We start from the raw sequence: 16,048 nt of genomic DNA, 5'->3' as shown, positions 1-16,048 counted from the left end.
ACCAGGTGAAAACACTGCCTGCAAAGCGTGTTACAATCAAGTTAAAAAAAAAAAATCAGTGTTCTCGCCAGGATACTGCCGGAGACATTGGAGTTGCAGCCGAGTCCCCATGCAAAGTAGCATGTTGGGAGATGACATGGGGAGGGAGTGAACTCAGGTTCTGGGACTTATAGAGGGCTCCCTGGGTCTCAGGCTGTTGCTCTCCTTCCCTTCTGTGCACTCTTCCCAGCTCTGAGAGCTTGGGGAGAGGCAGATGATCCTCTGCTTGTTGGGATGACCAAGCCTTCTGCTCTGCAGTGCTGACCGCTAGGATTGCTTGAGTCCCCACCAGCCTCTCAGTGCTTAGACCCGGACCCAGAACAAGTCCTACTGCATCGCAGATGCCCCACAAGTGGCTGGTGAATGTGGACTTGCCCGAGTTAATATCGGAATTGTCCTTGCCCCTCCCCACTGGATTTTACTGAGGCCCCAGCTCCCATCCCTTTTCAGGGGCTCACCTGGGCAGGTCGTTTTCACACAGCTTTATCCCAAAAGCTGAGGGGATGTGGTGAGGTAAAGGTTATTGGGGTTACTTGGTAATTTTTTTAAAAAGGTGAAAGTGTGCTTTTCAGGAATTTGTGAAGGTCTACAGGGTCCAAGGACGGGTTTCAGATGGTCCATGAATTCCCTGAAACCACATGTACATTTTTCTAGGCAGAGCTTCCTTGAGTCTCAAAGATCTCTGACCGCACAACCTTAGAGGCCTGCCTTAGACCAGGAGTCACTTAGAAAACATTTTTTAAAGTATCTTAGCCAATAATAATAATAAACAGCAGCCCAGAAATAAGTTATGGGGACAAAATCTCAGTAATAAGTTATTTTAAAAACTGACCCATCCAAATGATCAGAATATCTTACATGAAGTTGTGAATCATGAAAAACCACGCACACATACAAATAGGTAACATGTGTCCTGTTATGAAAGATGCAGGCTCTCGCCAAGCAGAACAGATCAAGGGCAGAGGGAGGGGCTTATGCAGAGCTGGTGCTCATGGAGCACACACAACGGGTTGGTAAGGTAAGAGTGAAACTTACAGGATGGGGACTTAACAGGATAGTAGACACCATATTAAGAACATAATGAAACAGTGTACTTTGGAATAATAAACATTAGAAAGGTATCAAACTAGTAAAATTGTGAAGAAATACTTTACTTATCTAAAGTTAGTATACCAGTAAAACTCCTTTATTAGAAGAGGATAAAAACATACACAGACATAGCTGCAAAAATTCTGAAGTATATTTCTGGGTATTTGGGCAAGTCTTTGAGATTGTGAGACTTTTTTAATGGGTCTAAAATTAAGAAAATTCATGTTTTTTCTCTTCCTTGATAGAATTCTACTTGCACAAAATTATGATCACCTGTCAAAACTACAGTCAGATTTTGACTCCCAAGTAAACTGAGAGGGAAGGAGGCAAACAAGGAGAGCAATCTTCCTGAGGTAACTGGGTGAGGTGGACAAGAGCAGGGAGTGAGGTGAAAATTTCACCAGAATTCCTCGTTGAAAGATTCTTCTTGAAATAAAATGTGAGACCTAGCCCCCTATGAATATGCTCAGATACAACACAAGTCAGTCACCAAATCACCTTATATAATAAATGTCCCAAGGAGCGAATTAACTGAATGACCTTTTTTTGAGCTGGGGGGTGGGGATGAGTTGGTGGGGACAGGAACTGGATATCTGACAAGAAAAAAAGGCATGAAGTCAGTGAGCCCTGAGAGGGAGGACAAAGAGAAAGAACTTCAGTGGCAGTTTGGCCAAGGGACTTCTGAGAACAAAATGATAGGATGTAAACCCACTTCTCCACCTCTTATACAACAGCATCTTCAGGAAAGTCCATATTACTCATGGATGTGTTTGTGTGAGGGGATTCTTGGGGGAGCTTGAGGTGGTGCTGGGATCTATATCAAGAGCTGGTAAGGGATAAATGTGGAAATGAATTATGCAAATGCAGAAATCAGAAGTTAAATGGATAGGTGACATCCATGTTTTATGTGGAATATATGGCCTGGGTATAATTAAATGTGAACTTAAGAGTCACTCACTCATAATTACCCTATAGAAAGAGGTAAGTCAAAGAACTTCTGCTAAGAGTTTGGCTGCTAGAGGCAGAAGTACCTGAAAGGATGTGAAAACTGTGTAATCAACTGCTTATTTGCTCAGTCCTTTTCTCACGCCAAGGGTGTGAACCTGGGAGATCATATATTGGGGTATAGAATAAACCCACTTGGTGGGTTTGAGCTGTGACCAGTTTTTTTTCCCAAGCGCATGATATAAATCCATTATATTCAAATCCATGTAGCAATTACTAATATAAAATGTGCAAATGATTTCAAATAATGCAGTAATGAATCCACCTAGCCACAGCACAGCATAGTGGTTAAGAGCACAGACTAGGACTGCAGTTTGGGCTCTAGCACTTACCAGCTGTGTGATCGTGGGTAAGTTACTTAACATCCCTTCTGCCCCTCTTCATCTCTATAATCACCGATGGTTGTGCAACTGTGAATCAACTAAAAAGCATTCAACACTTAAAACAGGTGAATTTTATGGTGTGTAAAGTATACTCAATAAAGCTGTTTTTAAAGAGTATCTAGATCAGAGAGATGCTGTAAAAATAAAAATGTAAACTGGCACTGTGCCTGGCACATAGTAAACATTCATAAATACTAGTGATTAGTATTAGTATAATAAAGAAGGGATTAAAGAGTAGAACACTAAAGATACATAAAGTTAGATTTTTAAAAGAATCAAATAACTATTGGGTTGGCTGAAATTTCAGAGATCGCTTAATTCAACTCCCCTCATTTTACAGTTGAGAAAATTAGGGACCAGCAGGTGAAGTGCCTTAATTTAAAGTATAGTTCTAAAACCAGGCCTAAGCCCACTGGATCCCCATCAGTGCAATTCCCACTCCCACCCACTGCCTCAGAAACATGAACACATGAAAAATTGAGGATGTGTTTCCTCAAAGAAAAAAAACACAGAACACAAAAAATTCATGTAGAAATGAAGAAAGAGGGTCCCGAGGCCAAGGGCAAACTGTGAAGAGGCCATCACATCCTGGCCTATCAGTCCAGTGGGATCCACGTCATGAGAACATTAAGTGCTTTGGCAAGGAGGCCCTGGTCAGCCAGGTGACCTGGCTCAACACTGTGGCAGGTGCCTGGTGATGGTGAAGCTGCATAGTCCTGTCTGCTACTTTCTGACACAGGATCTGTCAGCAGCAGCAGGAACTGAAGCCAAAAGTAAATGCAGTAGAGTTCTTGGGAGCAGTCAGTCTGAGCAGCCCAAAGCGTGAAATAGCTGCTAAATGGCTGTTTTTGCCCGAGTAGTCTGGCCTCACCTTTATCATCCCCTGGCCTTGTTCATCAGTCCCTCTAGATTCTGAGTGCCTTTACTTATGATCCTGTAAATTGCCTGTCAGTTTCCTTCATTGTGGCACCCTCTTCTAGCAGGAGATATGAAATGACCCAAAGAGTTCCACTTCATTAGTGCTGCCATCTTCTAAGGGAACTGATAGCATGTTTGAAAAATTGTGAAGCTAGTAAAAGCTTACAGTATTATTCCAATGTTAAATGTTGGACAAGAGAACAAGGTTTGTTTCTAGGCCAAGGCTTTCTAAGATTTCAGGGGATAACATTCAATGAGTCAACTCTCATTCTTAGGAGGGGGTAGAATCACATTCCTCCATTTTTCCTGAAGAGTAACAATTTAGACTAAATGGCTGGTACACAGACCCCTAATGGTAGGTGACCCACTAGGGGAAGAGAGGAAGAAAAGGAAAAAGAACAGAGGAGAATTAAGGCCTGAAACAGCTTTTATGATTTAACTCAGTACATTGAAACTTCTCAATGAATAATTCATAAAAGTGCCTCATCCTATTTGACCAACAGTTTAAATAAAAATCAGTAGAAAGACAGAGGAAGTTCTGTCCATTCATTTGATCTGAGAACTTGGGATGTAGCCTATGATTAAGTCTGACTTGAGCTTTTCCACAGAAAGCTTTCCTATCTTGTAAGTCACTCCATACAATGAACACTTTGATGTCGAAGGAGGTGAGAACTCCGACTAAAGGTCTTCTGACATTCTTGGCACTCGTAAGGCTTCTCTCCAGTGTGAATTCTCTGATGTATGATAAGTTGAGAATGCTGGCTGAATGTTTTCTCACACTCATTACATTCATAAGGTTTCTCACCAATGTGAATTTTTTGGTGGAGAAGAAGCTCAGAGTTATCCCAGAAGGTTCTTGCACATTCATTACACTGATGAGGTTTTTCTCCAGTATGAATTCTCTGGTGCACGATAAGATGGGAGGTCCGCCTAAAGGCCTTTCCACACTCAAAGCATTCATAGGGTTTCTCTCCAGTGTGAATTCTCTCATGTCTAAGAAGTTCTGAGTTCCCCCTAAAGGCCTTTCCACATTCCTTACATACATAGGGCTTCTCACCAGTATGAATTCTAATATGTCTAATAATCTCTGAGTTCTGGCCAAAAGTTTTTCCACATTCATTGCATTCATATGGTTTGTCCCCTGTATGAATTCTTTGATGCCGGATAAGCTCAGAACTCTGACCAAAGCCTTTCCCACATTCGTTACACAAATATGGTTTTTCTCCAGTATGAATTTTCTGGTGTCTGATAAGGCCTGAGCTATGCTTGAAGGCTTTGCCACACTCATTGCATTCATGATATCTTTCTTCAGTATGAATTCTCTGATGCTGAATAAGCTGTGAGCTAACCCTAAAGGTCTTCCCACATTCATTACATTCATATGGTTTCTCTCCCGTGTGGATTCTCTGATGTAGAATAAGGGCTGAATTCTGACTGAAGGCTTTACCACATTCTTCACATTTATAAGGTCTCTCTCCAGTATGAATTCTATGATGGTGGATAAGATGTGAACTCTGAATGAAGGCCTTTCCACATTCATTACAAGCAAAGGGTTTCTCTCCTGCATGAATTCTCAGGTGCCTGCGAAGACTTGAGTTAGTTCCAAATGTTTTTCCACATTCTTTGCATTCAAAGGGTTTCTCTCCACTATGAACTCTCATATGCTGGATAAGATGTGAATTCTGATTAAAGGCTTTCCCACATTCTTTACATGTATGAGGTTTTTCTCCCACAGAACTTCTCTGTGTTTTGTTAGGTTCTAAATTCTCTATAATGTTTTGGCCACAGGTAGCAAATGCCTCTGCTGTAATATCTCCCTGACGTGTAATCAGTCTTGGGCTGGGATTGCACTCTCTCACACTCACATTCTCCTGGTCTTTCTCACTTGAGGGTGATTTCTTAAAGACAATCAACCCTGATGCAAAGTCTCTCTCCTGAGGAGACATCTGCTCCATAATCTCTTCTGTGGACTCTCCTGAATGCCCCTCCAACAAGTCTTCTTCACATGAGGGTCCACACTCATGACCCTCGTAAACTACCTTTGGCAGTTTTTCTATTGCCCCATGTAGCTCAGACTCTTCAGAAATTTCTTCTTTGGGAATTATCTCCTTGTTCTCAGTCCCCATCTCACAATCTGAAATGAGAGAAAGTATGTCAAGTGGCTATATCATACCTAAATGAAGCTAATGCTAGAAGAGTATGGAGCTCTGACATGCTCTGACAGCTCTCAAAAGCAGTCCTGTTATCTGCTGAAATGATAGAATGCTGCTGAAGAGAAGAAAGATATTTAGAATTATGGTGGACATGCCAGACAAACAGCAAATGTTGACTGAAAAGAGTGAGAGAAATGATTAGAGGAAGAGAGTTAAGGAGAGAAACAAGAACTGGAAGGTAAGGAGATGCTGATAAAAGTCCCATGGTATTAACAGTGAGTTGGGGCAGAACCTGAGGTTTGGTAAGAAAAACATTTAGCGAAAATGGTGGCCATATTAATACATGGTACATGGAAAAGTCTGAGAGATGGGGCAAAAGAAATGACTAATACAAACAAGTTTTGGATTTATAGAAAAAGTAATAAAAAATTAGTAGCAAGAGGAACTATCCTGAGTCCAGTCCTCTGGTGCTCACCAGCTCTACAGAACAGGGGACTGTATATATATCCATTCAAAAGTTAACTTGAGTTAGCTATAACTAGCACAGAAGTAACTATCCTTGCTCTCTTATAATTGGATGACGTAAGGTTCTAGCTTAATTTTCTCCAGACAGTTAGTAAATTGTATAAATAACTACTTTCTTTTCTCTACTGATTTGAAATGCCATCTATAGCACATCTATATATATTTGGTTAATTTCTGGGTCAATTTGCAGACTCCATTCAGTTCTGTTAATCTGTTTATTCCCTCTCTAATACCAAAGTGTTCAATATACTATAGCTTTATTAAAATGTTTAATGTTAGAGAAAGTTCACTCTCATTAGTCTTTTTTCACATATTTCTTATTTTTATATTTTTCTAAATAAATCTTAGCATAATTTTGCAAAATCTCCTAACATCCTGATGTTTTGTATCTACCATGTCTCTTTATGAATCTTCTTTTAGCACATTTTTGCATATTTCCTAACTGGTTCTATTTACATATATAGCAATGCTATTGACTTTTACATACTAATTTTATAATTGGCCCCTTTATAGAAGTTTCTCAGTATTTTTATAGATCTACAGCCTATGCTTTTTTAAAACTTCTAAAATGCTATGCCAAAGATTTTTAATTATTATCCAAAAATCTATTCTTCCGTACCTCATCAGCAAGAGAATTATGAATTTTTTTTTAGGGTAGCAATAAGCCTACCTAAAGAAATAAATTCTCAGACTTCTTCGCAGCTAGGTATTGACATGTGACCAACTTCTGGCCAACAAGACAGTAAGATGCAAATGAAAGAACACAGGACATACGGTAAGTCTCTTTCAGGGTGAAGGGATGCACTCCTTCACCTTCTTCTTCCATGCTGTGCCTGGGGTGTGAGCTGGTAGTTGGAGTGCCATCTTGAACCATGAATACATTGGAATACCCTATGACAGGATCAGAGCTGAACGGGACGGGGGTCCCTGACAAGTCCATGGAGCTGCCATAGCAGCCCTGGTATGCCTGCCTCTGGAGTTATTTTATTTAAGAAATAAGCTTTTCCTTGTTTGAACCATTAGTTGTTGTTTTTTGGATTTTTTTTTGTGAGGATGAGGGTTTTGGGGGGTTTTTTTGTTTGTTTGTTTTGTTTTGTTTTGTGTTTAATTAAGCCAAACCTATTCCAAACTGGTACAATGCCCCCAGGAATTTAGCTGTCCCAATCACAGAAATCCAAATGATGGGAGAATAAGCCTGGCCTCTGCTGAGGTAGTAAGCAATGTAGAGCTAATATTGACAGGGGTTTTTGCCTAGGCGAGTGTATTTTTGTACCATAGCAAATCTGAGGAATATAGTCCTCCCATCAGTAAAAGTGGAAGGTAATTCTCAAGGGGGATAGGTAAATATGGGGCTTTATCCTTTAGAAAATGCAGTGTTATGGAATGGTTTTTAAGCCAAGGGGTGACACAGTCCATTGCCAGACTAGCATTTCAGGTAGATGCACACTAGTGGCCATTTAGTGGCTGAACTATACAGTAGTATGTCTAGACATAGGAAGATCAGTTAGGTTGATGCAGTCATCAAGGTAAAGGGTCATTAAATCTAGCCATGGCAACTGCAGTGGTGAATGAAAAGGACAAATACTGGAGAAATATTTAAGAGGACAAATTCTGTAAGATTTGGTGTGTGAAGAATAGGGATGAATCCAAGATGATGCCAGATCTCCCTTTATTTGAGGAATGGTAATTAGATGGACAGTGGTACCACTGAGGTTGGGAATACTGGAGGAGCAGCTAGTTTAGAAAGGAAGATGATAGATGGGCTCTATTTTGAACTATATGAATTTCAAAATATCCATATAAAGGTATCAAGGAATCAGCCAAAACATATTAGTCTAAAGTTTAGAAGAGTCAGGACTAGAAATACAGACTTGAGAGTACTTAGCATAAATGGTATGAGCATAGTATGAGAATTGTCAGATATACTGAGGACAGAAACCTAAAATGCCAAAGCTAACATTTAAGGGTACTCCAATTATCTCCCATCTTCCTCTCCAGATCTTTCTACCTATCTCCACCTTGCTCTTTGCCCCAGATGGCTACCCTATACAGCATATATCAACAGGCCGTCTGGCTTCTAGTTGGGTTCCATCAATGGGGAGGCCCAGCAGGCAGCTGGAAGTAGGGACAATAGTAAGGTCAGGATATTTATTCTCCTAGTTCCTATGAGATCACCTTGGGCTCATGGTCTCCCTCAATGGTAGGTCATTACTCCTCTCAAGGAGTCTATCCTACTCAAATGTCTAAACAACTGGGTTCTCCATTAACCTCTCCTATCTTTAGTCTCTTATGACCACTCCACTGTTGCCTCAACACCCTGTCCACATATATATCATTTATAATTAACCTCTTTGCAAATAAACCCTCCTGAAATTATCCCAATTGGCATCAAGTATCTGTTTCCTGTTAGGACCTTAATGATAAAAGGGTGGGTAGAGGGAGAGAAGCCTGCCAAAAAAAAGAGAGAGAAAAAATGGTTAATGAAGTAGGAGAAGAACCAGAATACAATGTCAGAGAGAATTAAAAAGTGACACACGCATTGAGATATCCAGTAGAATAAGAATTGGAAAACCCCTACTGGGACAATTGGATGGTTACAGATGATCTGTGAGAACAGATTCAGTAGAATGACAAAACAGAAGCCAGTGACAATACACTGATTAGTAAATTTGCTGCTTCTTTTAAAAAATTTTGGATGAAAGGAGAGGATGAAGATGGGCAGTAGCATTAAAGGTCAAAGAAGAATTTTCTGTGAAGGGAAAGACTTGAACATGTTTATGTTAGAAGTGATGGTGCCAGTAGAGAAATAGGGGTTAAGAGGGAAAAGATGAGATTACTGAAGAAATGAAGACTCTGAGAGGCAGGAGACACTGGAGTCAAGTACTGAGGGAAGGGGAAAGTGGCAATTTTGGGGTGACCTTAGGACTGCCCTTCTTTCTCTGCCCAGCCTCTCAGTCATCCTCAGGGTGGTAGTTACTACCACCTTCCTACCCTGAGGCCTTCCTAGTCACTCATCAGTGCAGCCCTAGTAAGGGCCCCCACAAACCCCCACCTCCAGCACCTGTTAGGAACTTGATCTCCTACTGGAATCCTGAAGCCTTGGAAACTCTTTGTGCTACCCCTCAAAATGACATGGAATCTTTGTCAGCTTTCCCTGCCATGTCATCTTCTCTCATTTTTCCATGGAGTAAGAAGCAAGCACCCAAAAGCAGATTTCTCCTTTCTGTTGAAAGTTTTGAAAATATAGACAATATGTATCCATATAATTGTAAGGATCCATTGTAGAGAATTTAGCTATCTTCTTCACCTGTGGTACCATTTGAGTGGGGAAGTACTGTCTTAAACAAATTTCTCTCTAATACTCAGCCAAGAACAAGTTCCACAGGCTGGTATTTCAGTCCCTATCTACTTCCAGCCCTCTCTGGCCTTTCCTTTTCACCCTCATCTCTCCCATAGTTACTTCTTTTCTATCATCTAGCTCTTTACAAAGTCACCATTCATAGAACCTAAATCTGTACCACACCATATGAAAAAATCACTCGTCCACAGTAAAACAAGATAAAAATATGAAAGTTAGGTATGTACCTATCCCCAGATTCAGAATCTGGTTCAAAATTCAAATCCAAAAAGTATTCCCTCACTAAATTTGACCCTGTCTGACCATTCTTTTGCTTTGCATTCTACCAGTGACACAATATTAACGTCATTTATTAAATAGTGCTTTACAGAGGTATATACAAATCAAAGCAAATCTCCAGTTGATTGATTTTCCCAGAGGCACAGCCACACATTAAACCTCATCCTAATATGGAAACACTCCACTACTCATAGCCTAAATTTACATTTCCAAATATAATTTCCTATCTTTCTGTTTCTCACTTCTTTACTTTTCTACACTGAAATTAACTCTTTTTGGAGAGAAATAAGAGGGAGGTGCCATCAGAGGAGTAAGTTGACCACTCTTGGCCCTCAGTCAGGGGAATGACAAGCAGACCTCTACCAGATCTCTACAGTTCAGCATAGGGTCTTCAACTCTGCAGACCTGGATTTGTTTTTCTTAGTGCACCCAAGAGTAGGCTCAGAAAGCCTCATTCACGAAATACTGATGCGCAAACCAGATACCTGCCTGTTAATTAATGATGAGAAGTAAAACTTTAAAAGATGAAAATCTACAATGGGAAGCCACATAAAACACTGAAAATTGCCCTAGCTAGTATGGCTCAGTGGATTGAGTGCCAGCCTGAGAAACAAAGAGTTGCAGTTCAGTTCCCAGTCAGGGCACATGCCTGTGTTGCAGGCCAAGTCCCTGGTGGGGGGGCATGTGAGATGCAACCACTCATTGATGTTTCTCTCTCTCTTTCTCCCTCCCTTCCCCTCTCTAAGTATATATAAATAAATAAAACCTTTAAAATAAACACTGAAAAATGTTTAATAGGCTTGAAATCTAGCAAGACTTTTAAAAAAACATTTTATTTACTTATTTTTAGAGAGAAGGGAAGGGAGAGAGAAAAACAGGGAGAGAAACATCAATGTGTGGTTGCCTCTCATGTGCCCCTTATGGGGGACCTGGCCTGCAACCCAGGCATGTGCCCTGACTGGGAATCGAACCAGCGACCCTTTTGTTCACAGGCCAGCACTCAATCCACTGAGCCATACCAGCTAGGGCAAGATTTTTTTTTTTATGAATTGCTCTTAAATAATGATTCTTTGCCTGAAATTAAGCTAGATGCCTAAAAATCAACTGGAAAATCTGTTAAAATATACTAATTTCCCACCTCAGAACTCTCAGAATCAGAATTTCCAGGGGCGGCCAAGGGATCTGTATTTTCTGTATTTTTAACAAGTGCCCCAGGTGATTCTGATGCCCCACAAGATTTAAAAACCACTGTGTTAGACAGTGTTAATTAACAAATGAATTTATCCCACTCTCAGTCTGGTGCATCCATCCCAACCCAAGGTCTTGTCTACCAAATAACTAAACACATATGTAAAGCAGCATTATTATAGATATACAGCCAATTCTCACTCTTTTTTCCTACCTTCCACCTTAACTGCTCCTACCATTCCCTAAACTTCTGAGAACAGACAGGGAAGATATAATACAATTAACTAGATCCCCTTTTCTGAGTTAAAAATCACATTCCTCCTAAGCTTATCAGACTGACCCTAGTTAGATACTGTGACTGTACCTGAGTTTGCCCAAACTGACTAAGTCAGAGTTTACAATGACCTCTTGTGATAGCAGTATCACTTAATCCTTTTAATTTACCTGCCAAAAATCATATTGCAATTTGCAGTAAAAAAAAAATTTAAACAATCTATCAGCCTACAGTCTGATTTGGTCTTTTGAAACTTTTGTTGAAAGCATATATTGGGATTTAAATTACAACAGGTCCAGGAATCATTTACTTCCTCAACAAACTCTCCTTTTAGGTGGTACTCCAGAGATTTGTCTATGCCAGAGTAATAATACACCACAGTAAAATCAGAAGGGCATGAGTGACACATATATCCTTCTTTTGTAGAGGAGGAAAAGAGAAAGCTATACACCACAAGCCCATTTTCAAATAGATTAGTGGTAAGCAAGGGTAAATATTGAAGTCAAAGACCTAGAAAGAAACCGATTCCCATTCAGTAATCCATGTGCCCACAGACATTACAAAGGATTTGTGTACCTCCTCCATGATTTCAGTTCAAAGACTACTGCACAACAGCACATGGGGCAGAGCCTCAGAAGCCAGGAAGTACAGGAGAAATAAAGAACAGAAAGAACATTCTAACCTCAATGTAGTATGTGCAGAGTTGGGGTAGATAAAGAAGTGAGGATGCACTGACCTTTTAATGTGGAGAGTAATGATGAGCACTTACTATGTACTGTGTGCTAAGCAATTTATAGACAACAGGTTGTTAAACCCTCACAACCTCCTTATTAGGCAAGTATGCTGGAGAGCATCACAATGAGGAGGAATCCATCAGCATGCCTTCCTGTCTTTCTCCAGCAACACATCTGATGGCCTAGAGCAGGCTGGGAGTCAGGATATGCACAGTGGAAGAATGAGGGAGTGAGGGGCTTGAGGATACTAGCCAGAACATAGCCGAGATGACTGAGATAGGGAGGCAAATGAAGTGGGGGAAGGAGGGAGGAGTAGGATACTAACAGATGGAGGTTACAGAGAAGGTGAAGAACGTGGTGAGCACAAGGAACCAAGGGCAGGTGTCCAGGAAACTGGCATGAGGTTTAATATTGAAATGTCAAAATTTATAATATACTAAAAATAATATCCTTTGCAACCATTCAAATTTATGACAAAAAGATGAAACATTTTGGATATCAACTTACAAATAATGTAAGGGGATACAAAGCTTTTCAAATTATTTTATGGGGTATTTGAGGGAAAAAAATGCAGTGGCCTTGCTCTCAGAGCTCCAGGAGTGAACCCCAACTGAGTCAACCCAGTCAAATTAAAGTCATCCCCCTTGCAAGTGACCATTCAAAACAGCAGGGATTGGTTCAGAAATGGACACATGCCTTCCTCTGGCTCAATGATAGTCTGAGAAAGTTTGCGGGGAGATTATGAGAACAGCTTCTTGCCATCCTGAGAGAAGTCACAGGAAGAGAAGTCTATGTGTGGTTGCCTGCAACTGCTGCTGCCATTTTGCTCCCACGTTGTGGATGAAGGCAGGTACAGCTCAGAAAATTGAGGAAAAATGGAGCCAGGGCCAAAAGATTAAATGTCCTGAAACCCTTTACCTGTTGTCTTCCAATTATGAGAGCTTATACATCGCATTAAGCCAGCTTGAGTTGTAGTCTTACTTGTAGACAAAAGCATTTTAACTGATGTAAATACTCCCCCTTAACTTCTGAAAGGGCATATATTAGTATCTCCCTTAACTTCTGAAAGGGCAGATATTAGTATATCTAGTGTAAGAATCACCTCCTCCCTGAAGTCTTCACTAACACCTGCAGGAAGGTAGCTCTCTCTTGGTCCTCTGAACCAGCATTTAATTCACCTCTTTCTTTGTACGACAGTATCATGTCTCTTCCTGTTCATTGCTTTCCAAGACCTACAGAATAAAAATTTAACCTGGCTCATAATGTCCTCCTGGTCAGGCTCCTGTCTCCCTCTCCAACTCCTGTCCGGTGCTCTCCAATGACATTTGAAAGCTGTAGCCATGCTCTGGGTCCTACAAGAGCAAACACTTCCTATTCTAGAAAGCTTCTTTGCCTTTGCAAACAGATTATTCCCACTGCCTGGCCACCTTGTACACTTAACATCTATAGGACTCAGCTCCAGCAAGCTCCAGCACAGAGTACCTTCTGTTTTCTTCCCCTTCCCTGCCCCTAAAACTCCTTGATTTTGTAGCGGTTACCTCATTGTATTATTAGTCTATTTTCATGTATGCTTTCTTCTTTATAACGTGAGCAGGAATGATGTTTTCATCGCGGTATTCCAGTGCCTAGAAGATTTCAGGTACTTGGCGAATATTTGTTAAATGACTCTGTGTAAATGTCTCACCTACATGATGAAACTGGGATACCCTTGAGGACTAACTGGATACTTCATTCATTTTGTATCTAAAGAGCCTAAAATGATGTCTGATACATGGCTGATCACAATAACTATTTGTGAAAATAATTTCCTTTTCCCAATCGGGATGACATTTAACTTAAGCACTATTATCCTTTCCGCTGTCCTCCTGGTTCCCGCAATCAAGAAGGCTCGATTACCTATCTCCTTTCCAGTACTAACCCTCATAAGCCAATATCCTGTCTGCCAGCATAAGGCACCATATGACAAGGGAGCCTTAGGTTTTTGACACTGCCCTGACATTTTGCCATTTTGGCCCCGCTGTTTACTTGGGCATGGTATGTCAGAAAACCACAGCTCCTACTGGCCCCCCACCTCGGGACCGAAAAAGGGGGTGCCCCTGCTTCTTCCGTCCCAGAGGCTGACGGGCACGGAACCGCAGTGCGGATGGACCCTAGCAGGGTCCAGGCCCCACAACTTCAGTGTGCAGGTGGGAAATGAAGGCCAGAGCTGACCATAAAGTCCAAGGTCACACAGCGAACCTAAGTCAGGAACGGGCCTAATTGTTGGGTTTCCGCTCGGCTTAAGGGCCGGGAAGTCGGGAGCCTAGAGCCCTCCTCCCTCCCGCCGGAACGGAATGAGGTCTCACCGCAGGCCGCCACGGCCCCACGCTTGCTCCGCTTGGACTCCCGGGGCTGCTCAGCCCGCTCGCACAGAACCCGCAGCTGTTGTCTGGGTTTCACTGATGACAGGCATCAACTACTTCCGGTACCCGGCCCGCACTCCAGCCAATCTACGCGCGCCCACTCCGCTGGAGGAGCAGGTGGCTCGCACGCCAACGCCACCTCCCCTTTTCCAGCATTTCTTTGAGTGTTCGCTCCATTACCTGAGCGCCCTCTCACCGTTGCCTGCCAAAGCTGCTACCTGGAGTGTCCCTGTGACTCGGCGGAGGCCCACTTCAGCCCGGGGATCTCTAACGAGCTGAGTCCTCCGGATTCCTAGAACGGCTGCAGGGATGCACTTCCGCCCTTCGACAGGCCGCTCTGCGCGGTGGTGTCGCTCCCTGAGCAAGGACCTGGGCTTTGAGAAATTAGGAGTGGGCTTCGCTTCTTCAGGGGCAGAGGTTGCGGGGTCTTCTTAATACCCTCAACCTGCATCTCTTATCCCACCACTGCCCTTCCTGAATTCCATTAGTCTGGTAAATACACACCCCTGGATCCCAGGAAGACGCTGAGGAGGAAGGGTGATCTGCTCTGAGGTCATGGAAGGCTTATTGGAGGAAGGGAGTAATGTTTGGGCTAAATTCTGCAGGATGAATGGGAATTACCCAAAGTGAGGGGGAGAGCGGTTCGGACAATGAGGACAGCATTCTACACTCGCCTTCTTACCTCTTGAACAAGTGAGGTGAAGCTCTTCTCACCTCAGACTGTTTGTACTTGTTACTTCCTCTGTCCTTCGTTGCACAGGATTCTTGTTATGCAGGTCTCAGTTCAAAGGTAAACTGGTTGGAGAAGCCTTCCATCCCACCTAATGTTGCCTCTAACTAACTACCCCTCCCAAATACCGATTACAGAAAAGGACTATTATTGGCCCTGTTTGGGTCTGCTGCTCGCCCCTGAACTAATCATTGTATTCAGGGAAACAGGATAGTAGGATGAGCCAAATCTGGGTCACATTCTACCCCAATCGTGGGGGCAGGCTTCTGTGTTTGCCTCACCATAAAGGGTGACTATTCTCAGAGAAGAATACTGTGTATATATATCCAGTATACAACCTAGCAGAAAAGAAAACTTTCTCTTGAGTTCACCATTGAGGTAAGGCCCTAAACTCTAAGGTCCATCACTTTAGCCACTCTCCCACCAATATCCTTAACTCTAGCCTTAATTTCTGCAACTTCCCAAGAAGTTTGTTAACCCCACATTAGTTGGAATATTCATTTTCCTTGTACAGGCTGTTAATAACTAGTGAGAAAAATGTTACACTTTGGAGATGAGCCCCAAGATAAATGTATGATTTCCACTGTCCAGAATAATTTTGTGTTTCCCTAGTCAGCTTGCCTGCCATTTTCCATGATTGCTTTTTCAACTTTCCCCATTCTGCTCAAGCCACTACCCTGATCCAAGAGGAGTCAATTACCATCGCAAGAGCCAGCTATATTCATCCCAAGCCCAGACTACAAAAGTATCTTTCCTCAGAACCAAGGGTGGGGGATGTTTGGTTCTACTAGATACTTTTACCTAGTGTGCATGCATTAATGGGCATCTGCCTCAAGAGCCTCGATCAGTGATTCTCAAACTTGGCTGCACATTGGAATCCCCTGAGGACCTTTAAAATGCTGATGTCCAGTGTCACCCATATACATTCTGTTGAAATTGATCTCAGATATAGTCTGAGAAAGTTGTTTGTT

The 16,048-nt window shown here is 42.0% G+C and overlaps 1 protein-coding gene across 4 annotated transcripts; it reads right to left on the bottom strand.

Moving 5' to 3' along the window:
• Positions 1–589: 589 nt before the first annotated feature.
• On the bottom strand, positions 590–14,596 carry ZFP3 (ZFP3 zinc finger protein). Of its 4 annotated transcripts, none has more exons than XM_036033196.1 (3): positions 14,291–14,596; positions 13,124–13,177; positions 590–5,568 (listed from the first exon to the last, which is right to left on the bottom strand). In XM_036033196.1, the coding sequence occupies exons 2-3, from the start codon at positions 13,146–13,148 to the stop codon at positions 4,064–4,066; spliced, it is 1,530 nt and encodes a 509-aa protein (XP_035889089.1). In that variant the 5' UTR covers positions 13,149–13,177; positions 14,291–14,596; the 3' UTR covers positions 590–4,063. The 4 variants fall into 4 exon arrangements, with proteins under 4 accessions (XP_035889089.1, XP_035889088.1, XP_028390176.1 ...); XM_036033195.1 differs by lacking the exon at positions 14,291–14,596 and adding an exon at positions 13,484–14,219; XM_028534375.2 differs by lacking the exon at positions 13,124–13,177 and having other exon boundaries at positions 14,291–14,595.
• Positions 14,597–16,048: the final 1,452 nt, after the last annotated feature.

Source organism: Phyllostomus discolor, chromosome 8 (genome assembly GCF_004126475.2).
Source record: "Phyllostomus discolor isolate MPI-MPIP mPhyDis1 chromosome 8, mPhyDis1.pri.v3, whole genome shotgun sequence".
NCBI classification, from domain to species: Eukaryota; Metazoa; Chordata; class Mammalia; order Chiroptera; family Phyllostomidae; genus Phyllostomus; species Phyllostomus discolor.
Note: the sequence above shows the minus strand (reverse complement) of the source record. Positions and strands in the feature narration are given on the sequence as shown.

Coding starts and splice junctions, on each gene's coding strand:
- ZFP3 (XM_036033196.1), bottom strand. CDS start 13,148: ATGATACTGTCGTACAAAGAAAGAG. Junction 5,569..13,123: donor ACTGTCGTACAAAGAAAGAG/GTGAATTAAATG, acceptor CTCTCATTTCAG/ATTGTGAGATGGGGACTGAG.